Below are 24,505 nucleotides of genomic sequence, written 5' to 3'. Positions count from 1 at the left end.
TTGCAACAAATTTAGTGTTTAGAAAATATACTATTATTACAGTTTTTAGGAATTTAATAAATAGGCCATTGATAAAACTTATTTATCGTTATAAGTAATTGATCTTATCGGCAAGTCAACTAGTTTAATTACTTTTTATTTCAAAGAACTACAGCAAAAATCTCAGCAAACGATTTATTCTGTTTAAAAAAAATTAAATAGCCTTTGTATCCATGCTTGCAGTTTAAGCGATATACTGTGTTTATCTTTGCAATATAATTATTTATTTTATATTCATTAATTTAATAGTACTTATTAATAAGACAACCCATTAAGCTTATAGATTTGGTTTTGTATATTTATTAGTTATATATTTTTAAATATTACCAGCCAACATATTTAGGTAAGTATTACTAGAAATCATTTTTTTTTGTTTAGGTAAGCTTAAAGGTCAATTTTTATTATTATTGTAATTAAAATTCACTTATAAACGTTTATATTTTTCTGATTAATCTAACTAATTTTCTAATTTACAAATAATAAAGAAGCATTTTAGCTTGCAAAAAAGATGTGATAAGCTTCTCATTATAAAAAAAAATTTAACTTATCAAATATATACACCAGAATGTGCCTTCTATGAAACTCATTTTTTTATTAATCTTTGCATTTCTAACTCGGAGAAAAATAACTTACTTGTTATATAACTAGTAAAACATAAAAATCAATAACTCTCTTTTATATTTTTTAAAATAGCTCCTAAAACATTGAAACTCAAATATTGTCGTTCTTTTGCACCTTAATAAATAATATTTTCCTTTCTTCTTAACTATGAATTTATTATAAAATTAGTAACCTTCAAAATGTTTAAAAAAATTTTGAAAATTTCATGTTTACCCGTGCTACATTATTTATACCACAAAAAATAATTTTAGTAAAAAAATTTATTATTTTAACATTATAATAAGTTAGTAGTTCAAAGTAATGCATCTCATAAGAAAAGTTTTACAAGAAAAACATTTATTTTATTTATATGAAACTACTAGATTGAATAAAATTATTAACTTATTCTCCTATTTGGCTCAACCTATGACAAATTTACTTTATTTTATTACATTTTATCTTTTACATGTTTATACAATTATTTTAAGCGTTTCAATGTAATAATCCAATAATAAAATAACAGTTTTTAAATGAACACCTACAATGTAAGCTTGTTACAACACTACATACACTATATTAAGTTGCCTACACACAACTCCTGGATGGGATAAAAATATATTATTTGTATAAGCACTTAAATACAAATTATTCTTTTAGATAAACTTCAATGTACATTTATAAGCAAATTGGATTTTTGGTACGTTATTTCTTACGATATATTCATTTTAAGATCAAGAGTTAAAAATATTATAGTGGTCAATTTAGATAATTTTACAAGAGTATAATATATGGAATTCTGAGATGAAAAGTATGGAAGTCTGAGTTACCCAAATCCATAATGAAATTTCTTTTAAAGATGAAAGAGTATTGGGAAAAACCAACAACAAATATTTAGTAATATTATTTGACAGAAGAAGCCTCAATTTTATATTGAAAAACATTTACTACACGCATCATATTTATGCAATGTATAAATGGTTCGACATGTTGTCCTTCATTCAAACTAACAAGTTTATACCTACTTACCGTTTTGGGTTGTTTAAAACTTGAATAGTGACTTAAATAACAAAACTATAATATTATATGCACTACGTAAATAATCTTGAATTTTTGATTGTTTTTAATTTGTATGGTTTTAATTTTTTAGTTTTATTATTCTATTATAACAATTATACTTTTGTTTTCGACTCATCGTTATCTTGGAACAAACGTGTTTAAATTCATTACATAATTTTCAAATATTAAACTTTGTATAAAAGTTTTATGCAACTATTTGCATTGAAAACATGTATTGACATCATGTATTTCCATTTCACCGATAAAACAACATTTATTTAAGACTAGTGGATTGCACGCAGTCTGTTTTTTGACGTTGTAGACCAAAAAGCCAGACAAAACGTCGACTACATAAGATGGCCTGATTTCAATTCTGTAAAGATATACGAGTTCTTTGACAACTTTAATAGGTTATACATAAAACAGAATTTGAGTTTTTGCTTTTTTTATTTAATAAAATTGTATTTTAATATTGAAAAAACCGCAAATTTAATTTATTTAATTACAAGAAACTGAATATTTTAAATGAAAACCAGTTTTCTATAAAACATAAAAAAATAACGAAAAAACTCGAATCTCTTTACAGAATTGAAATCAGACCACCCTATATGTAGTCGAAATTTTGTCTGGCTTTTTGGTCTAAAACGTAAAAAAAAACAGACTGCGTGCAATCCCCTAGTCTAAAATAAATCAAAATGGCTTACACTTATCGAACAAATTATTTAAATTAAAAATAATACCTTTAAGTTTATACAAATTAACTAGTAAATTAATTGACATGGTCGAAATTTATTAAATCGTCTGTTACCTTAAATATTGCCTATACAAAACTCCTTAAAAACAGATCGCATGCAATCCCCCTAAGCATATAACTTCGAATTTAGTTGGGCACACTTTTATTCTACTGTAACCAGTATTAGTTTAATGTTATGATTTATTTTATTTGCCTTGCTATTAAATATTAGACAAACTAAACAATTTCCACGGTGACTTGTAACATTTTTTTTAAAAACAATATTGAATATCATTATACACAACATTAAATTTCATAATAATTCATAATTCATTTTTTGATGCTATTAAGTAACAAATAAAATGGAAAGTGATGAAACAGAATTTAAAAAAAACGAAGAGACTTCAATACCAAAGTTAGTTTTGAAACCAGTGAAAAAACACTCAGGTCGGAGGGCAGATACAATTGCGGTAAACGCTCAGAGCTATGAGTTTTACTTGGAAAAAAAAAATGTTACTCCTCTGCCGCTCGACAGCACTACATTTGTTCGTATGGAAGAGAAAGATATAGAATTGTCGAAAAAAGAGGATTCAAATTTCATGAAAGAGACTGCCGAAACGCATACAGAAGGAGATGCTATTAATTACTTCTTACACGGTTCAACCGAAACGGCTAATAGCCTGTTACGTGACGTTTTTACCAAATATCAGTACAACCAGAATGCTGAGACGACGCAATATAAAGCTGGTCCCAATATGATCAACCAACACGAGGTCATTGAAAAAGGATACGAGATCGAATTGACCGAAAGCGACACGTTTTTTCTGTTAGAATTTCGTGGTGGCATTGCTGTGGAAGGGTAGGTCAACTAGCCACATAAAAAACATTAACCTTTTCAGTCATAGTGCCCCGATTATTTTCGTCCGAATAATACGTCTCCAGAACTCCTCATTGTATCTCGTCGGAATCCGTTTACTATTACTTTTTTTTTTTACAACTGTCTGTTGTGTTCTAGATGTAATTTTAGAATAGTATATTAAATAAAATTCTACAATTACAGCGATGGAGATTATGAAAGAGTCTTGGAAGAGAACGCTCGTCACCGGAAAATCGCTGCACGACCGAAGAATTTGGTGGAGAGCAGCACCCAAACTGTAAACACCCTTATGGAACGCGACGATAGAGTATGTCAAACCCAAAATTCGTCTTCGACTGCAGCCGGCACCCAAGTGTCTGTTTATAATTTAATGTACGAGTACGACATCAAAGAAGAGTCGGATTTGCCAGAAGAAAAACATACGTCCTTGGTACCTGTGGATTCTGATGACAATATGCTTCACAAACAAGAACAACCGTTTATAGATAAACAAGCGTTGGCAGTAAACGCAATGATAATGGAACGAGTATTAGCCAGCAACTCGATGGCCCATCAACAGCTTATGCTAAACGAGGATTTGCCATACAGGACGTTGGAAAGAGGAAAACAGTGTGACAACTATGAATGTGTATTTGTTTATCGATGCGCTCTGGGGAATGAAATCAATAAAAATCTGACGGCTAGATGCTTGGACTGGAACATGGCGACCAAACACCTTCTGGCCGTCGGTTATGGTAAATTTTTTTACGATTACAATGAGACACCGGGAGCAGTGGCCGTGTGGAGTATTAAGAATCCACAGAACCCAGAAAGGTAATAAGCGAACAACAAGTCCACTTGTAAAACCTAACCCGCATATGTCTTGTATAGATTTTACGAATTCAATAAATCAGTTACGTGTTTGAAGTTTTTCGTGGAAAAACCAAACTTCTTAGCAATAGGATTCTATTGCGGCAACGTCCTGATCATCGACATATCCAGTACAAGTTTGAATGTCATTTTTGATAAGTCCGTTCAGTTTTCAGGAATAGATCCAATTCTTGATCTTTATTGGACGTTCCAAGTTAACATTAAACTACCTGACGTTGTTCCATCTGAAAGTCTAGTAAATTCAAAAATTCATTTTGTGATTTACCCGTACTACATACAACTGCTAACATTCGTCAGGTAACTTGCGATGGTAACGGTAGAGTAGTCAGTTATTCATACATACACAATTTATTCGAAGAAAAAGAACTTGTTCAACTTGATGAAATCAGCATGTCTAATAACACAAAGATAGAACAGACAAACTTGGACAAAAAGTTCAAACTGGAGAGGTTTCAGAGTGCCACTCGGTTTATGGAGTTTGACCAAAGTGTGTATTTTGTGGGCACTGGATGTGGTACATTGAATATTTGTTCGTACCACAGCTCACGAAATAAATATATTAGGAAAGTCAAGGCTCACTTTGGATCCATTAACTCTTTGGAATGTTCTCCGTTCAGTAAACCCGTATTTTTAACTTCAGCAAGAGATCGCTGCATTAACATTTGGGTGGGTTTTAAGCTCAAAGAACCGGTGTTAATCTTAAACTGCGAACAACATGTCGAGAAAGCCATTTGGAGCCCAACTCGATCAACCATTATTGCATCGATCGCGGGTAAGACACTAGGACTCGTATGTTTGTTAAAATTACAAATTGAAGTTAATCATGTTTACTGGTAGTAAGGTCCAAAATACTAATGGCATGCTCGAGAGGAAACTATAATAATCTAGACTTTTGTGTAAGCCCTATTTCTTTGAAGAAAAAAAACAATAGTGTTCTCCAAGATAATAGATTCGTATAACATAAACTAGAATCTAGATGCCCTAACCGGATACGTTATAAACTGTAGAGAGTCTTTTTTTTATTATTAACCCATACTTTTTTTCTCATTAATTTAATCTAAACTTTATTTTCCAATCTACTACCATTGTTTCTTTCGCTATGTACCGTTTATGGAGAAGGGCTACATCAACTTTACAAATATTTACCTTAAAGACAACTCTTTTGCGCACTTAACTATGAACAATTGAAACCCTATTTGCAGGAATATATAGTTTTTTGCGCACATTGTCAGGTAGTCGGTAGGCCTAACACTAACATATTTATTTAAATAATTGATTATGTTAAAACATTAAAATATTATTCATATAAAATTGTACAACATTTTCATTTACCCTTTAAAAGGCTTAGGACTTTTTAGTCTCATATAATTATAATGTCATGGACAAGCGGGTTTAATAAATAAAGGTAGAGAGATTTTTTTTTTTAAAGCGGTTTCAGTTTAAATTTACAAAATTATATCTAAATGCATTGGTGAATATGAGGATGAGGAGTATAAAATTGTTCATTAAATTACATATAATATGGACATTTTCTGGTCGGTTTGTTATCCAATGACTATCATCAGCTTTACTGGCCTAAAATCAGAGTCAGTAGTAGTAGAATTTTGTTTAACACATAGTCATCAAAATTCATGCATACTGATTAATATTATTAAGTGTGGGTGAACGAATCGATTTTTATAAAGAAAATGTCTAAACCGGGAAAAATATATAAGATAACATAATGCACAAACGAGTTTTCACCGATAGAAGATTTGTAAATTATAATTAAATCGGTTATAATACTAAATTTATGCCGGAAATGTTAAAGAAGTTGTCCTTTATGACATAACCGTTTATATTTAGACATTGTAATTTATATTAGATATTATTTAACGGTAAGTAATAAGACAAACAACATTTGGTTTTCAGAAAACACGATACAAATTTGGGATTTAGCATTATCCTTTTTGGATCCAGTAGTAGTTCACGATATGGAGCCTAAGCAAAAACCTACCGATATAAAATTTACTCCAAATGGTTTCAATATATGCGTATCAGACGTGTTCGGTTATGTAAATTTCTTCACGTTGGCAGGTGTACCAGTAAAAATGATCAATCCAGAACGCAGTCTCATGATAAATATAGCAAAAAGCGTAGAAGATAAAAAATATTTGGTTGCGGATCTTTGTAAAGAACAGCCGGAATATATTGAAATTTTTAAAGAGTTACAGTATAGGTACCAAAAGGAAAACATAGTATTCTAAATAATTACTGTGCATTTATAAAATGACGAGTATTTTCTTCAATTAACTATTTTTTAAGTTTGTTAATCCTAATAAATTCTAGTTTGTGGAAATAAAATATGAATTTCATTACGTATAATAAATGATTATAGGAAATATGAACGACAATTATGATTTTTATTTGTTTACTCAAGCTTTATTTAATTAGACAAATAACAAAATCAAATGTTTTTTGGGAAAGTAAATATATTATTATATTTATATCATACATTTTAACCTTATTTTTGACTTTCTTGTTAATATTTACACTGTAAACAAATTGTAAAAACTATTGAAATTCCGTTTATTTTATAAATAAACTTAACTTAACGTAACTTTTATAAATCAATTTGGTTTGTTTTATTTCTAAGATTAGTTGTTTAAGACCAAAAATGAAAATTAGGTGATACTGACATTTGGTCAACATTATTCATATGTGAGTTATGAGCCATAAAATGATTAAAAAACATTAGTCAGATAGTAGATATTAAATATTACATACATTTTAACAGCTTTTTAAAGCAATTATATTTGAAAATGACGTTTTTGTTTTAGCGTTCCAAGAAAATTTAACTTAAGATCTATTCCATAACATTTACCAATAAACACTAAAATACAAGCAATTTATCAAAAACTAGTTAATTATGTTTTAATTTTTTTTTTATTAATAAAATAGATAATACTTTTATAATAAATTTAAGTGACAATATTACATTTTATTTTACTTATTATATTGGTTTGGAAAAAAGGATATATATTGTTTTAAGTAAGTTCTGAATTGCCTCCCCCTTTTATAAACATATATTACCATTTAATCGTAACTCGTTTTGCATTAGTACAGCGACAAAGGGAAATGCATATTAAGTATATGTAACTTTAGTATTCATCGTATTCAAATAAACGCTACACGTTTTGCATAAAATTTTGTATTTTGGTTTTTAGTAGCAAATAATTTGTCAGGTGAAAATATTTTTTGCACTAATTTAATATCACGTACAAGGGCTACATGTTATACATTATTTTTTCGGTCTGTATACGATGAAAATCAAAAAATAGTATGTAGTTATGTTACAAACAACTGTATGCGCGGATGTGTATATAAGAAAGGATGGTTATTTCTAAACCAGTTTCATTGCTGCTAACACATCAGACAGCAGAGTTTTTAACAGAACACAGTGTAATAGAACTTCTTCGAGTGCGTGTGTGTCATTGTGTAAGCAAAAAAAAATAATAAAAAGACATCACATCATGGCATCATTGCAGGAAGTAAGAATTTCTCACAATTTTATTACTTTTAAAAATACCACTAATATCTAACAGATGGATTCTATAGACAGTTTAAAATGTTTTAAAATAAATTCAAACGTGTTCTACTTAGGTACGTAGTCAACTTTAAAAAATATAATTATATACAGCAAATGTTTTATTTCAAATTACAACAAATCTTTACGAATTGTTAGTATACATTTTATTAATTATTATTAGTATAAATATAATCATTGAAATATAAACAATACAAGAACCTTCTCTTTTACCCACGCTTTTTGATAGCAGATATTGTGCGAAGGTTTTAATATATTTGTATTATACAAACTAATAACATATTATGTGTATCTTTATTTGAGCTAATATAACTAAAGCAGATTTTCTTATTTGTTTAATTAAAAAATGGATTATTTTCCAATTTACTAAAGACAATTGATTTTATTATTAAATACATTTTTACATCTATATTTTGTAGTTAAAAAATGCTCTTAACTTTTGTGACATTCTCAAATAATATGTATTATACACTTTTAATTTTTAAAATCCGTATAACATAAAAAAATGTATCATGTTTACCGACAAAAAAAAAAGTCTCATACAAATCGTTGTAAGATGAATACTAACTTAGATATGCATTGAAGCTAAGCACTTTTTATTACTCTAATTTATTTGTTAATTTTTGAAGTAGTAATAAAGTCAGTGAAAGCATAAAACTACTTCCGGAACGCCTTACACGTTTCTGAAAAATACTGTACATCAATATATCGCTTAGTCTATAGTAAAATAAAAGCCGATAAGAGTAATTATTAGTTTGTAATTAATATAAATGGCCTCGGTATTAAGAATTATAGCTATAGCAAGTTCATATCTCACTAAGGGGTAGGTATTTTACACAGTTATTATTTTTTAGTATTTTATTACCTTGCAGTATTTGATTGCAATGATGAAGCAAAATAGTAATTCACAGTAACGCGGATATTACCAAGCTATGGCTTAATGGTTGTTGTGGTGAAATAATTAACTAATGTATTTGTTTAGGTTTGGTAGTTAAGAGTAATTTGAATTATTTATTATTCTTATAATGACAGAATACATTTGACCTGTCGACATTATAATCGCATTGTTACACATTATGTTTTTTCCCGCTGACATAATATGATTCATAACACATAACCTATTAGCTGTCTTAGAGGTCTTATGTAAAGCAAGGTAATCCCCACCTTACGTTTTTATTGATCCTTGTAGTTTATGTTAGCTTCACAGAGTAATAATTATAATCTAATTAAATTTGGAAGTTCCAGAGTTAGAATCGTTTGTTTTCGTTTTAAAAATTGTTTGTGAAAAACATTATCATCATACTAATTTAGCTTTCCCTACACCTACTCAGTCATCAGAGTTGAATAAACTTACTTGATGAAAAAGATTAAACAGCACGTTTTTCAGCGGCAGAGCTGTGTACAATTCACGAAGGTAGCCGCCAGTAACCGAAAACAAAAATATCAACAATTATGTGAGATTATTTAACAAAATGTCGACCTTACTATATTATAACATTTTACACGTGTTTTTCGCTTAAAAAATTATTTACACGAAGTTTGTCTGCGTTAGAGGTCAATAATGTATATGTATGTATGTACATGTAGGTATAATATGTGTGTACTTGAGTATTGTATGGACGAATAACTCTGGATTTGTTCTTATTTATTATTCAGTTGCGGCCGTATATAATATAAAAAAAACCAAAAATTAAAACTCACGACAACAATCCATTTACGTGTGTTTAATTTAAATTATTTTTTCAGCGTTTTGAAGCTGCCGCTTTAGAAGTCAGATCGCTCACCAAGAGGCCTACTAACGAGGAACTGTTAGAGTTGTACGCACTTTATAAACAAGGAACGAAGGGAGATAATACTACGAGTCAGTCTAAACTACATTAAAATTAATTCAAATATATTATATTCAATTATTATTATAGGATCTAGAGGGTTAATTTGCATCAATTGGGGCAAATTTAAGAACGATTTTCTCAACGAAATAGTTGTTAAACTGAATGCTTTTAATTATAACATTTTAACGTATTGAATGGTTAAGTAAAATCAAATCATTACGTTTGACCAATTCTCTTACAACTTTGTACAACACTTGACCTTAGCAATATAAACTAATTACAGCTAATGCTCAATTTAAATAGCTTAAGTTATGGAGTTGTCATAATGTGTATGTAAATTAATTAAAACAATGTTTGATCCGTAGACTTACTCAGACCCAGTAAATAAAATGTTATAGTGGGCTCAGACATAAAAAAAAATACCAATAAACACATCATCGTAAAACTCCAAATCGAAGCTAAAACGTTTTTTTAATTATTGTTACCACAAAATATTATATTTATAAAAAAAAATATCATTGTTTAAATATATAATACATAGAATTTAATTTATAAAAAATAATTACAATTAGTAGCATTACATAGTTTTAATATTTGTTTAGCTGCGATTATTATATAATTTAATTATATATTCAATGACTTATTCAGCCTTTTCATTCATATTGTTGGGTTATAAACAACTTTTTTGTTCTATTCATCGTATTTGAATCATTTGTAGTGTTATATTTACCGTTTAGAAACAATAAAAGTTTAAACAACTCAAAATAAGTATTTAAATCTAGAATCTATAGTATTTGCATAATAAAGCTTTATGATCGTAACATGTTATTTAATGCGTACATGGACATAGATGGGAAGACATGTGTTTCGACATTTTAACATCATATGCGTAACAAAGCATGAATAAATGATCCAAATAGGTTGAATTATTGTAGAGTCCATTTACATTAATATTATAATTTTTCAAAAAAACCTGTAACGGAGGTTACGTTTGCTAATCACTCTCTCCGGCGACGGACTAATTGACCAGTCCCGGTATATAAATAGTTTAAATAGCTAAGAAATCTCCCATTAAGAATTGAGCTTTAATGGTCTGTAAGCTAAAATATACAAATTTCAAACAATATGAAATACTGATCAAAACCTCTTATTACAGGTAAACCCGGCTTATTTGACCTTAAAGCCAAAAAGAAATGGGAATACTGGAATGATGTTAAAGGAACCTCTACAGAAGACGCTCAAGAAAAATATGTAGCAAAAGTCAATGAATATATTAGCAAATACAAAGATTGAATAGAGTTTGATTTAAAAGAACAGCAAATAAAATAACGTTTATTGATGCATATACATATATATATATATATATATATATATATATATATATATATATATATATATATTGATAAGGTGATTAAGAAATAAAACAATTAATGGATTTAACAATTGCGTGGATGTTTTTATTTATTTTATGTATGTAAAAATAAATTCTTTGAGGATATTGTGTCGAGAGGGGTGGAAGTAATGCGACTAATATACAAATAATCGTAAAATACAATATCCAATTTAGTAGTACTACTTAAAATTGAGTATATTTAGTATTTACTAATCAAATAATAATACTAACTTAATAGAAAAATAATTGTTATTAAAATAAGTATTTGTCTTGATGTGTATTGTACAATAGTCAATATTACATATTATATTATATAGTTAAGTAGAACAATGTTTGCAAATATAATTCATGTATACTTCCATTTACTTATTTAAACGAGAGTGATTTACTTATGACATTGCTATTATACTTTAAATGTTCCTAACATGTTTAAATATACTTGTTACTATGGGAAGATGTGCATGCTTAACAATTAAAATCACTCAAATATTCTTTAAATAGCTTTTTTATCTAACGAGTAACAAGTAAACATTTTAGCTATTTGTTTTTAAAAATTGATTAGGTCTATTTATGACTAACGACAGCCTCAAAACTCATTTTTTTCTCAAGTTTAAAATAAGGATCTTAAATTAAAACTAAAACACTAGGACATTTTATAATTAAAATCATCAAATAGCTAGTATGAACTTAACATAACTTGTGAAAAATTACTACAATATAAAATTAGTATAGTGGGATCAAAACCATGATTAATTTGAATACAATGAGATCTAAGTCTTGGTGCGAATTTTGGAAAAATAGAGTAAAAGTATCGCTAGCAAAGTAAAATGAGTTAGCTGTCTAGTGTCTGCATATTCACATCAGAGCGTTTCTTGAAATTGGTTTTATTGCTATTACTAAATCACCTATGTGCTGACTAGCATAAATACATAACATTATGAACTAGCACTATGTAAACTAACATAGTATTTGGACAACATTTTATGGTCTAAGTGGTCATTGGTTTCGCGGAAGTAATAATATGAATCCACGCTTATTAACATTATGATGCATCTTGAATATTAATACATTTGTAAGCCGGTGGCTCTCAAGCAAATATACCCGAAGCTTAGACACAAATCTGTGTAGAGTAAGTACTAAGTAGTCAATATAGTGATGCAAAAGCGGCTAGTGCATAAAAGGTTATTAGGTGACCAAAAAAAAAAATACATGAAGATAGCGGTTTAAGAAATAAAAATTCTAACAAGTATTATTGTGAAAAAAATTTGTTCTCAATTTTAAAAACCGCAAATTTTCATTGTTGTAGGTTTTACACTACAATTATTATTCGTCCGAAATTTTTTACTCTCAGGATTTTGTGAAGTATATAGTATATCAACGGTTAAGTTGCGATCATAAAATATATTACATGTATTATAATACACGTTCTGCAGTAAGACTATTCCTGATGACGTGTACCGTCTCCGACTGGTTTTACATTCCAACGTCCGATGGTTCCCAACCTACTAAGATCTTAGTGAATAATTTTAAATAATAAGAACGCTCTCTTCTCGGACTTCTCGAACCTTCTATAAAACATAATATTAAAATTGGCATGAATTCTGTGATTTTTAATCGATATAAGACAACGATAAATAAAAACCAGTATTTTCGTACAAAAATAAAACTTAATTTTAATACGAAAACAATTTTAAAAAGAAATAATACAATAACAAAAATGTATAATATTAGATATTTTTTATTAGTTTAGTTTCGTAAGTGTTTGTTAATAGTACCTACTATTTCCATCGACCTATATTAGTATAATATAATTTTTAAAGGGTGTCCCTATGTGTATGATCAATGATCACCCACAATAGGACGTTTAACATATTATAAGGCGTTTTTCGGTCCTTGCAATGTTCTAGTAAATTCAGATTTGAATCTGACGTACTGTATTTGTTTGACATAAATCTACAATAACTCGACTAGATTTAAAATCCGGTTATACAATCATCTTGTTAATTACTACGTTTATGGTCGCCTCCACCGGTTAGTCAGTAACATTTAAGCGAAGTTGATATTTTTTGAATTTCACAATATTATTTAGTCACTATTTTACCAATCGCTTACAACAGGTAGGTATATATTAAGCTAAATTAAACGCCGGACACGATAAAGAGATTATTATAAAGTTTATGTATTCATTATAACTGGAAAAACGAAAACATGGATATTATTGTTGTATAATTTCCTTAATAATATTGGAGAAATATGATGAGTTGATACCATGGAAATTTAAAAAATCTTTATTTTATCATTTCTGCAATACCGTTTTTTTCGCATCGGTTGTAATTTTATACCTGTCATGTTGTATCTATTTTTACTGTTATCGATTCGACAAATCTATAATATTCTCCAATTAGGTCAACTGACCGTATGTTTTCCGAGTTCAAGTCAATTATCATGTAGTATAGTATTGTACATAGATTTCTATTCCCTTTACTGGAGATCTAAATCATATCCGTGTATTGTACGTTTCCGATGACATGCGCTGACTGGCCATGAAATCGTGAAACAGTGGATCAACTTTTCGAATAACACGGATACCTGCGGTCAGATGCCTATGGATGCATTCCTATTATCTACTGGGGTATAAAAGATGAAAAAACTGGTAAATTATAACAATGTTTTTAGTTTTACTGTACCTGTATTACTATAAAAAATTATTAATTAGAGGTCATCTAATTTTCATTGTATAAAATATTATGATAAAATGTTGTTTTTCCCATCATATAGGTGACTTTCAGCAGTGACCTCATTTAAAATTTTAATTTTTATAGTTGCATAAAATATATATATTTTTTAGAAATATTGCATTGTTAATTTTTTAATAAAATAATTATGATATAAAATGTACATTGTAAATTGTACAAAAAATGGCAGTTATTAAAAAAATGACGATATTTTATTTTTTATAAATCAATGAGGTTTATAAAGCCATATTATGTGATTTATAGTCATGAGACATACTATTTGAAAATATCGTAAAACAAAATTGTTATGAGATTTACAACTAATACTTTATACTAATACCCAACTATTTACTATTTCATTATTTAATAATTTCAGGTAGGCTAACAATTTGTTTATTATAACTAGTATAATATTTTAATAATAGTATTACTACTAAGTGCAATGCAATTTTTAATCAATTAATTATGCTAACGTACAATGACTTTTTGAAATTAAACTTTGACCTTCATCTTATAATATTATGTTCTTAATGCTTTCAACTTACTGTTGACGTAAGTATACAATCTGTAACTGGTATTTATATATATATATATATATATATATATATATACCATATTATAATCATTACCTTTAAATTTTAATTATAAGTATTATAAATTTCACGTCAATCTGTTTCTTTTGTCATCGTATATAAGCACCACTCCCTCACTCTTAATTGTACCTATCTTATGTAAGTTAATAATTCAATAAATTAGTTAATAATTAATAAGTAATTAATAAGTTAATAAATTAATGGATTATTATTATTTTCTTAAAATTGTAAAAAAACCTCTAACATTTCGGGGAAAACATATTTAACACCCACCCAACCATAACATTTTCATCTTAACATATAATGTATTATTAATATGAGTACAGATTAGCCACCCACCCATTAAATCAATGGGGTATTTACCCCACCAGACATACTCGACATACTCGTGTTCGGTGCCACTGTTTATAACACTAAACCTAGTCTATCCTAACCTTTTTTGACCTTCATACAAGGTCAACCGCTAAAGTAACCTTTATAGAATACGATAACTATTATACTATTACTATTTAACTATTATATTCAATTTTTTGAAAACATTTTATCAAGGGTACAGATACAATTCTGAGCAAAATTCACGTGTACCTAACATATACCTAATAAAATATGTTTTTTTTCATTTTACTCGTAAAATTTCTTTTGAAAAATTGTTTTTTACTAAGTTATTCTTTCCAGAACGTTTTGGGACAAATTAAATATATTTGTTGCGGATTTAAATAAAATATAAATTAAAGAAGTGGGTGGATCTACCTACTTAAAAAAAAGTTACTGACCCTGTGTTAGGTAAACTATGACTAATTCAAACAAAACGGTAAAAAATAACAAATGACCCAAGTGTATGGATTTGTGTACCAACTAATAAGAAAAATGGCAGTTTACTTAAGTAAACGTATTTTACTTGCAGAAATACTGTTGTGATGTCGCATTAAATAGCCATCATATCAATAGTAAAAAAAAAAGATATAAGCTCCTTTAGGTTCGACCAATGAAGTATAACCGAAATATTGTTTGCTTTTAGCCCCGGTACTAAAAAAGTATTGATTTACAATATATATTATTCATATTATTATGTTGGGTTTGTTTATTTTGTTATACCTACCTATTGTCAATTGACACAATGTATTGTGTAGCTAAGTTGCATTGGTGTGTACTCAGCCTAGTACTTCGTGTGTGACACAAGCCTACTACCAATGTCGGGCTACCCGCTACAATAATAATAATAGTAATAATAATAATATTCTCTACCCCACTTTTTATGTCCTCTACTATATTAAATTACTACATAAACGTGACTATAGTATAAACCATTATCAACATACATTTCCCGGCAGTCTGCAGTAGACACACACAATATACAAGAACCGTTATCAGAATACTTCATTTATCATTAGTAGCGTTTCGTCCGCCGACATTTGAACTCTTCGTTTTCCACGTACACATTCTGCTTACCTGTTCTTAAAAGTCAGTACGAAGAAAACAACATAACCATGGTAAGTAGTGCGTTTATTGTTAAGTATTTAATTAACAAGAAAAAAATAGTAAAGTTACAAGTTTGTATGCGCCTTAGAAATCCATTTAGCGTCAGTTTACTTTTTTTTTAATTACTGGGTTTTGCCCTACTATTTATTGTTCATGTTTGTTGATAGTATTGATCAATTAGTATTTTTATCTTTTAATTTTAAGTTATAAATAATTATTATTTTCGTACTCTGTTTCTAAACACCTAACTAAATCAATAAGACGGTAATTCCAATTTGAGATCAATACTGGGAGTACAAATTTTCAATTCACAATATTGTAATGGACTTAGAAAAATATAATGTCCAATGTTGAATATGTTTGAAAATTAGCCCTTAAAAATATATATAGGATTTTACTATTTTATTGCGACCGATAACAGCATTCAAATAGGCGCTAGCTCTAATAAAGAACGCTTTGTTGTAATATTATGGTTTTCCAGTAAAACAATATAATATTATGATACATAAACTGTCATTCAATAGAATTGTTTTTATAATTTAATTTGTAGTCTTTCGAAGAATCAGTGGAAAAAGTGAAAGACTTAAAACAAACACCGAGCGATCAAGATTTATTAGAACTATACGCCTACTTCAAGCAAGCATCAGTTGGCGATTGCACTACAGGTTAGTTACATTGGGTTAAGTAAATTGAGATGTATAAGTAATTTAGAAATAACAAGTATTGTATGTTTTTTGTTTAGCCAAGCCTGGCTTTTTGGATTTTAAAGGAAAAGCCAAATGGGAGGCATGGAATTCCAAGAAAGGCGTTGGTAACGAAGAAGCTAAGGCCAAATATGTTGAATTAGTTAACAAGTTGATCGAACAACATGGTCTCAAGGGCTGAACCAAGCGCAACTTACTGACGTTAATGAACAATACAAACATCTACTTTAAGTTTAAAGTTTATACAGAACATGTATACGCTAATGTTACTATAATTTAATTGGCTGTTTCTTATAGTAAACCAGATCAATTTCTTCTACTTAAATATCATATAAAACTATTTATTTATTAAGTTTATAATTGTATTCTTTCACATCACATTAGTGATATATCTATGACCGATATCTTGTTATAACCATTTTATTACTTGCAATGGAACCCATACTGGTAATTTATCAATGCAACAAAATTATTGGTTGTTCCTGAGGGAGAAAATTTAATAATAATTTAATATTGTTGGAATTTGTAGTTAAGTTTTAACTTTTACCTGAAAATTTTATTTGTATTTCAATAAAACCGAGAAATTATTTTCTGACTACAGCAAAATTTTTTTAATGATAGTTTCTAGTAAGATTATGCATGTATATTATACTTCTAAATACTTACTTCCATATGTGACACTGTAACAGAAGTTAAAATCTGCTTTATGTAGTTATTCTTCCTTATAAGGTTTCGCTAAAGTATTTTTTACACATTTAGTTAACTCTGCAAACTAACTGTACGGCTCTATGAAAATCAAATGACTATAAATGGGGTTAAAATATTTTGTTTATGCGGTGTCTCAAAAAAAAATTCGTGCAGTTCACCTAATGTTTACATCCAACTTAATCTGGTTCTAGAATTTATTCTTATTATTATAATTTCTAAACATATTTTTATGATAATGTTTTTTTTTAAATCAAGCAAATACTAGTTAAAGTTTATTAGGAAAATGTGGCAAGGTCGATAATGAACAAATTAGTCTTGCATTTTAATTAGAACACATTTAAAATAATTACTAATAATAATATGATACATGATTAACTGATTTATTATGTATAGGTTTTTAAAAGTTCATAGACCAGTAAATACGTATATAGTTATTATATGTTTTAAGTGCAGAATGATATTATAAAAAACTTACTAGTATATAACCAAATTCAATTTATAATACATTATGAGTTATTAGTATTTACAGTGGTAAATGGTGAGAAAAACACATTTAAGTAGCGAACGAAAATATAGACAACTTAACTCCTTACTTATGTCTTTAAACAAAATTAATTTTAGTAAAGTGGATACGTCATGTAAAAAACATTTAAAAAAAAATTGTTTTACAATATTTTTAACATTATTGTTAAATGCTGTTTATGATCATTAAGTATAAAAACATTTATTTTACCCTTTTTATATTACTGAAACATTTATTATTATTAGTTATTGTCATCGCTAACAAGAAATATAACTAACCTGTAGAATACTAGGAAATTCTGTATTTGTCACATAAATATAATTTATATCATTTAAATTTGATATTTTTTTCATCAATAATTTAATAACATTTTAAATAACTTGCGAAGTGTGCAATGAAATTTTATGTATGTTCATGAACTTAGATATAAATTAATTTAGTTTAATTATAGCCAATATATAGGTACCTGAATAACTAAAATATTTATAAGTAGATAAAATTTAGTTTTTGTGCATAACTATATGCAGTTTTATCATTACTATTTGACAACTTTACAATAAGGATAGTTATTTTAAATTTGTAACTATTATACCTTATATTGGCATTATATCTCTTAAGCTACAAATCTTTTTAACATAATTTTTCATGACCATCCTAAAAAGTGCAGTTATATTTAATATTGGTTCTGTTCAAATTAAGAGCTAACTTTGATTATTTATCATACAAAATAATTCACAATATATAGAAATGCTTATAAATAAAATGATGAAAACCAAAAGACTACAATATGATATTTAAAAATAAAAGTTTTTGATTACCTACTCATTATTTTGTCAATAAAAACTTTTGCTAGTTATACTTGCGTATTAAATGTGCTAATTTTACAATTTTTGAAACAAACATTAAATAAAACTAATGAACAATAAAAATACAATTTTTATTTTTCTCTTCTGTAAAATTTTAGAATAATACTTTTATTTTTTTGATGATGCCACTTCAAATATCTCTTTAATGTCTGTAAAAAAACACCAATGCAGTTTGATCAAAAAAACTAGTAGGTAACTACGAGTATTATGAATTATAATATAGTTTATTATTTTTTATGTAATTTGAAAATGTATAATTGATACTATGTATAATCTCTAGTATCTATAGACTATAGTAGTTAAAAATGTAAAATATAATGTATTACTTGACCGTTACGATTTAAATAGTACTCTTGACGAGATATTGAATATAAATTATCAACTAGGTATTCGGGTTTCCAAAAAAAGTATTCCTCGTTAATTGTTTCTAGTTTCTATGTATATTTAATTAATTTATTATATAAGTAGCTTTTACTTTTTTCAATTCAATTGCAACTATAGAGCATAAAATTGTTTAAAATGATTATAAGTAGGTAGGTATACAATTTATAATTTATTGGCTGAATTAAATTTATAATTTTGTACTTACTAGTTAAAATCTACTTACATTTTTGACCGAAAAATTATGATCACTGTTTAAGAATAAAAATACTTTGTTGTATAAAAAAAATAGTTCACATTTTAACAGCTAGAATGCGTTCAAAATTCGTTAAATACTAAAATTTATGTCTCTATTTTATTGTGAAATATGTAATAATATTAGCATTACATTTAAGTACTGTACAAAAATCGGATGTTAAATTCTATAACACAGTAAATAACATTTAGAAAATTTATATACCCAAGTATCAAGTCAAAATTAACATTAAATTATCTGATGTAGAATGTATTGATCATTAAATTACTTAAATAACTTGGCCTAATTTAACATAAGTTTTCATTATTAATTGCGAATTTGCTGGTTTTATTATAACTTTCCAAAGAATTTTATGCTTTCTAAATACTAATAAAGTATTATCAATTTGTATACTAATTTTGAAAAGGTACATAGTATGCACTCAATATGTAATTAAAACAGTCTTTAGCTTTCATGAGGAGATAAAATATATAGGCTTTACAACAAATAATAATGTGTCTGATGGCTAGGCAATCATTTTATCAATGAGTCGATTTCTAAATTTAGTTGACTATAGATCCTGAATTCGTACACTAAAATTAAAAATGTTCAACTCAACCCCTTTCAAAATCGAAAAAAATACTCTAAAATTGTACATATTTTGAAGTTTAAAATTCGGTAGTGGGCACGTAATAGGGTAACTTTCCAAAAAATTATCGAATTAGATAAAAATGTATTCCCGATACTCATTCGATACATAATATAGCTAATAGCACTATAGACATACAGTAAAAAAAAAAATCCTAAACTTTTCCCTTAGAAGAATAGATGCTTTTTCTTGTTGAGAAAATGTATGTTTGTGTTGTTACTGATTGTATTACTTATTAGGTCTCCCTTATTTTAACACGCCCACGTTATCTCAATTAATTCTCTCTCAAATTATATCAAAAAATATACTGAATTATTGATGTATATAAATATATTTATATATTTTAATTGTAAGTTAAGGGTAAAAAGTAAAATATACATTATATATTTTGTAAAGAGAAGAAAAACCTGGTTCTGTATACTAGACCTACATACTACTCTGTTTTTAATTTTGATCACCTCGCCAAACGTTTGAATATCCATTAATTTATTCTAAGGCAATAATAATAGAGGTAAAATATCATTGTTTATGTATGTTATTAATACATTGTTGCAAGTTTGTTTACTACGGCACGTGCAAGGTTCAGATCAAGTTAGGCCTTGTAAAACGATAATAATTAATTTCGAAAACGTAAGAAGTTTTAAAATTTCGATCACAGACGAGGAAGTCGTTGTAGCTATAATAATGTGCATGTATTATTTAAAAATATTGTTGTTGAGATATTTAAAACAAAAAATATTATTTATATTAGAGTATCTTGTTAGAACAAATTTATATTTGATTAGGTTTATTTCTTGTAGGTACCATAGCAAGTATTGTTTAGGTACATGTAAAGTATGCCTGAGAGGATTTTGTAATACAACAACTGAGGGTTAAACAAGTTTAGTACATTTTATAGGTAATATTCGCAGAGACATTTAACATGTTTCCGTCATGAAAGCGTCTCCTGGGAAGATCACAATATTACGTTGAGAAGATTGTATTAAAAAAGATGACGTATAAAAAGTAGATTCTTGTTTTCAACGGGAGGAAGTAGTAGAGGACACATGTATTATTCATACTGCCTATTATACTTTTCGGTTTTCACGGATTTCCTTCATGCTATCCATTTCACAAACGCGCGGATTATCTACATGCGGTATCATCCCAGTAGCTGTAACTGCATGTGTGAGAATTAATAATGGTTTACTTATTATCGAGTAACGGTGTATGCTGCTTTATTGTTTGAGCCCGACTTCTCTAGGTATAATAATGTTCATTAACAACAGATCATATAATTTTATATATACATAGTAAGATATATGTATATTGGGATGATTTTCGGAATCATTAGTATGCACAAAACCATTGACAACACCGTTGTAATGGAATTCGTAGACGTAGGTACCTATCTTATGTCTGTAACAGCAGCTTTAAAAAGTCAAGTGTTATTTGTTGGCTAAATATGGACCACGAGTTTATTAATGTTAAATTATTTTTTAGATTAAAACAACATTTTTTTCTCTCCAAACTAATGGCTTTGTATTTTTGCTGCAACCAAACTTCTCTATTTTTATTTACTCTCTCTCTGCCATCCTCTTTCCATTTATTTTTCTCTTATTGTAATCATGAAATGATTAAAAAAAAATTTTTAACCGCCTTATACTTTCAATTAAATATATTATTTATAAACATATATAGAGTATTCCACGATGATTTGACCTTTTTAATAATCTCTTGGAAAAATTCATTTTTTTACATTTGCTTTTTCTAAATATTTCGTTAGCCAACAAGCAGTTTATTTTTTAGAATATAAAAAATCTAAAATCATTACTATTATTTTTTTAATTTGTATAATTAACAGTTTTACTTGAAAAACATTTTGAGTTTTAATAACGTTCATTAATCATTACTTTATAATTTTTAAACAACAAAAAAATAAAATGTAATTGATATTCAAGTCAGAGAGGAATATTTTTGTGGGGGGGTGGTTAAATTTTAGTCAATGGGCTAAGCCCCCCTCTAGTTGCACCACTGGGCCTAATCTAACACTTTGATTACTGATTACAATTATTAATCGTAATCAGATGACAATTTGCCCAACACTGGGCCCTATGCTCTGTAGTGCTATAATATTAAGTACTTCTTGGTTTGATCCATTTTCTGTCCAGCTTATCCTCATCATTTTTCGTCACGTCCACATTTCCAATGCTTCTATTTTCTATATTATAATATATACATTGTAGTATAAATATATATGAAATATTATGTCGTACAATATATTTTATAATGCGATATGACGACGCATAAGAACAAAGGTAAAGCTTCAAGGATGACCGTATGTCGTCTTAATGCAAACGTTTGCCGAATGGTAATCTGTCAAAAACTGCGGTCAACGACGATTTCGGATTATTATTGATTCTTCTCGCCTAAAAGTCATCGTAGTGCGGACACGACCTTAACCCGAATCCACTCTGAATATAGTTTCCGTTAAAACAATAATGGCGCCTGTGACCTGCATCCTCTACCGCTGTATTGTAATTTCAGCGATCAATTTTCAATGTAATTCCAGTTCGTGACTATTGTGTTATTAACAATATTAATGACATACTCTTATTAACATGATCTCAAAATACAGGTACATGGAATATTTATGTTTTTGGTCGTATAAAAAAAAATTAAACAACAAAATCTATTTATATATTTGTATATTGAATTGATTCACTGTAGTCGATTGTATCTTAATCATATTCGTAATAAAATATAAATTGCACCTAAAATCAATTTTCTATAGTGTGTTTTTACTAATTTGTCAATATAGGTAGGTTTACCTTTTTCCCCCTTTCTATTTTATATAATCTTCCTACCCAAAATTATTCAATGCTCTTATTTTCCATTTTAAACTAGGGACTTCAACGAATATTTATTTATTTTACTTTTATAATGAAGTCGCATACCCGACTTAATAGTATTAACTGTTAATTTGTTGGTGTATACTACTAAAATATAAAAAAAAACTGACTGTACAAATAAAAGGTTGAACAAATTTATTCATTACTATGTACTGTCTGTAAAAGCACGTTCAGCTCTATAGCGAAAATTCTTCTTCCCGCTCTACTCATATCAAAATAAACGAATTTACACCACTTTTCATTGAATGTTAAAAAGCAAGATTTAGAACTACATCATTATGCTTACATATGTGGTGGCATTCTACTCCTAATTACTGTAATTAAACTATTTTTTCTGATAAGGTGAGTGAATAATAATGTAGGTATATGTAAAGTTTATAGTCTACCATTTTAAAACAATAGTCAACATTTTGGAAAGACTTTTGTGATTGATATTTGTTGATAGAGTGTCTCTAATATTATATGCTAGTTGGTGAACATTATTTATTAATAATAATTGTGTGTTATTCACAAATAATTATTAACAAAATGCACAATTGTTTACTATTCATGATTTTTGTTAATATAAAAACAAACTTCATTACAATTTTCATAATCATGACTAGTGAGATAGATAGTCATATTTAATCTAATGTGTACATGTACTATATTAAGTCATATTATAACCTTTAAAAAAAACTCCAAAAATATAAAACATAATTTTTTTAAAAATAATTTCGTTACTCAATTTGAACCAGTAGTCTCTTTACTTACCAACTGCATATAATATTTGATCGAGACACTCTATCAAAAAATATCAATTAAAAAAGTCTTTCCAAGATTTTGACTATTGTTTTAAAATGTTAGGCTATAAACTTTACATATACCTACATTATTATTCACTCACCTTATCAGAAAAAATAGTTGTTTAATTACAGTAATTAGGAATAGAATGTCACCACATATGTAAGCATAATGATATAGTTCTAAATCTTGCTTTTTAACTGTACAATTTATGAACATTAAAATACTGAAATGTCTTTAACCTATTACTATTAATATTATAATTCTTTAATTCCACCTATAATATTATATTAACACCCATCCTAAATGTTCATCTCTTTGATGTTAGGAGCTAGTAGCTATAGATAGTGGTGTATGCCAGTTAAGAATAAGGAGATTGAGGTACAGAATCCAAATCTGACATAATGCCTATTGACATTAAAACTGGTGGATTAGCGTACCCTCTTAGGCGATACTTCTACAGTTCATCTAAAGACGGTTCACCGAAATAAAGTATGACCTCGTGCATGGTCTATCGTGGGATTACGTACTGCGAATGATTATTGGTGATGGCACTTCCCTTACAGCGAGAACGGAGAAACCAGAGTTGTATAGTATAGTAATTTAATAGTCAGTGGGTAAAAAATAATCCGTTTGGCTAAACATATTATACCTATTAGGTAAGTCGAGGCATAAATAGCAAACGCGATCAAAATCAAAATTGAAATTTTCACGAAATGCCGACCAACTATTGCCGTTGATTATATTAAAATTATTATTGTCATACTAATAATGCGGTCTAGTATTTTGTATTCGGCTGGTAAATCGCACAAGGCAATTATTTATGAGTGCGATAACCACGTGTCAAATATCGTTAACCGCAAAACTTAATGTTATTATTCGCTGTCACCGTGTAAGTAGTAATGGCTCTGAAGTGCTATGAGTAATGAATTAATGGAAATGAATAACGCCCGCAACAAATAGTTTCAAACC

General features: G+C 28.0%; 3 protein-coding genes across 4 annotated transcripts; all 3 read left to right on the top strand.

Annotated features, from left to right (window-relative positions):
• Positions 1 to 2,790: 2,790 nt before the first annotated feature.
• On the top strand, positions 2,791 to 6,421 carry LOC126834955 (dynein axonemal intermediate chain 4-like). Its single transcript, XM_050567208.1, has 5 exons — positions 2,791 to 3,287; positions 3,489 to 4,118; positions 4,176 to 4,410; positions 4,473 to 4,947; positions 6,087 to 6,421. Exons 1-5 carry the CDS (start codon positions 2,791 to 2,793, stop codon positions 6,419 to 6,421), a joined length of 2,172 nt encoding a protein of 723 aa, XP_050423165.1.
• Positions 6,422 to 7,454: 1,033 nt separating this feature from the next.
• On the top strand, positions 7,455 to 11,036 carry LOC126834244 (acyl-CoA-binding protein homolog). Of its 2 annotated transcripts, XR_007685051.1 has the most exons (4): positions 7,455 to 7,705; positions 9,508 to 9,622; positions 10,750 to 10,963; positions 10,994 to 11,036. XR_007685051.1 is itself a non-coding variant. In XM_050566026.1 (3 exons), exons 1-3 carry the CDS (start codon positions 7,688 to 7,690, stop codon positions 10,884 to 10,886), a joined length of 270 nt encoding a protein of 89 aa, XP_050421983.1. In that variant the 5' UTR covers positions 7,455 to 7,687; the 3' UTR covers positions 10,887 to 11,036. The 2 variants fall into 2 exon arrangements, 1 of the variants encoding a protein (XP_050421983.1); XM_050566026.1 differs by having other exon boundaries at positions 10,750 to 11,036.
• Positions 11,037 to 15,620: 4,584 nt separating this feature from the next.
• LOC126834751 (acyl-CoA-binding protein homolog) lies at positions 15,621 to 17,092 on the top strand. The gene is made up of 3 exons (XM_050566907.1): positions 15,621 to 15,804; positions 16,344 to 16,458; positions 16,536 to 17,092. The coding sequence occupies exons 1-3, from the start codon at positions 15,802 to 15,804 to the stop codon at positions 16,676 to 16,678; spliced, it is 261 nt and encodes an 86-aa protein (XP_050422864.1). The 5' UTR covers positions 15,621 to 15,801; the 3' UTR covers positions 16,679 to 17,092.
• Positions 17,093 to 24,505: the final 7,413 nt, after the last annotated feature.

This window comes from Adelges cooleyi, unplaced genomic scaffold (genome assembly GCF_023614345.1).
Source record: "Adelges cooleyi isolate 19-005CV unplaced genomic scaffold, UGA_ACOO_1.1 ACOO_flye_CR_arks_rails_tigmint_CR_PRNA_21, whole genome shotgun sequence".
Lineage (NCBI taxonomy): Eukaryota > Metazoa > Arthropoda > Insecta > Hemiptera > Adelgidae > Adelges > Adelges cooleyi.
The sequence above is the reverse complement of the archived record's forward strand: the minus strand, read 5'-3'. Positions and strand labels throughout refer to the sequence as shown.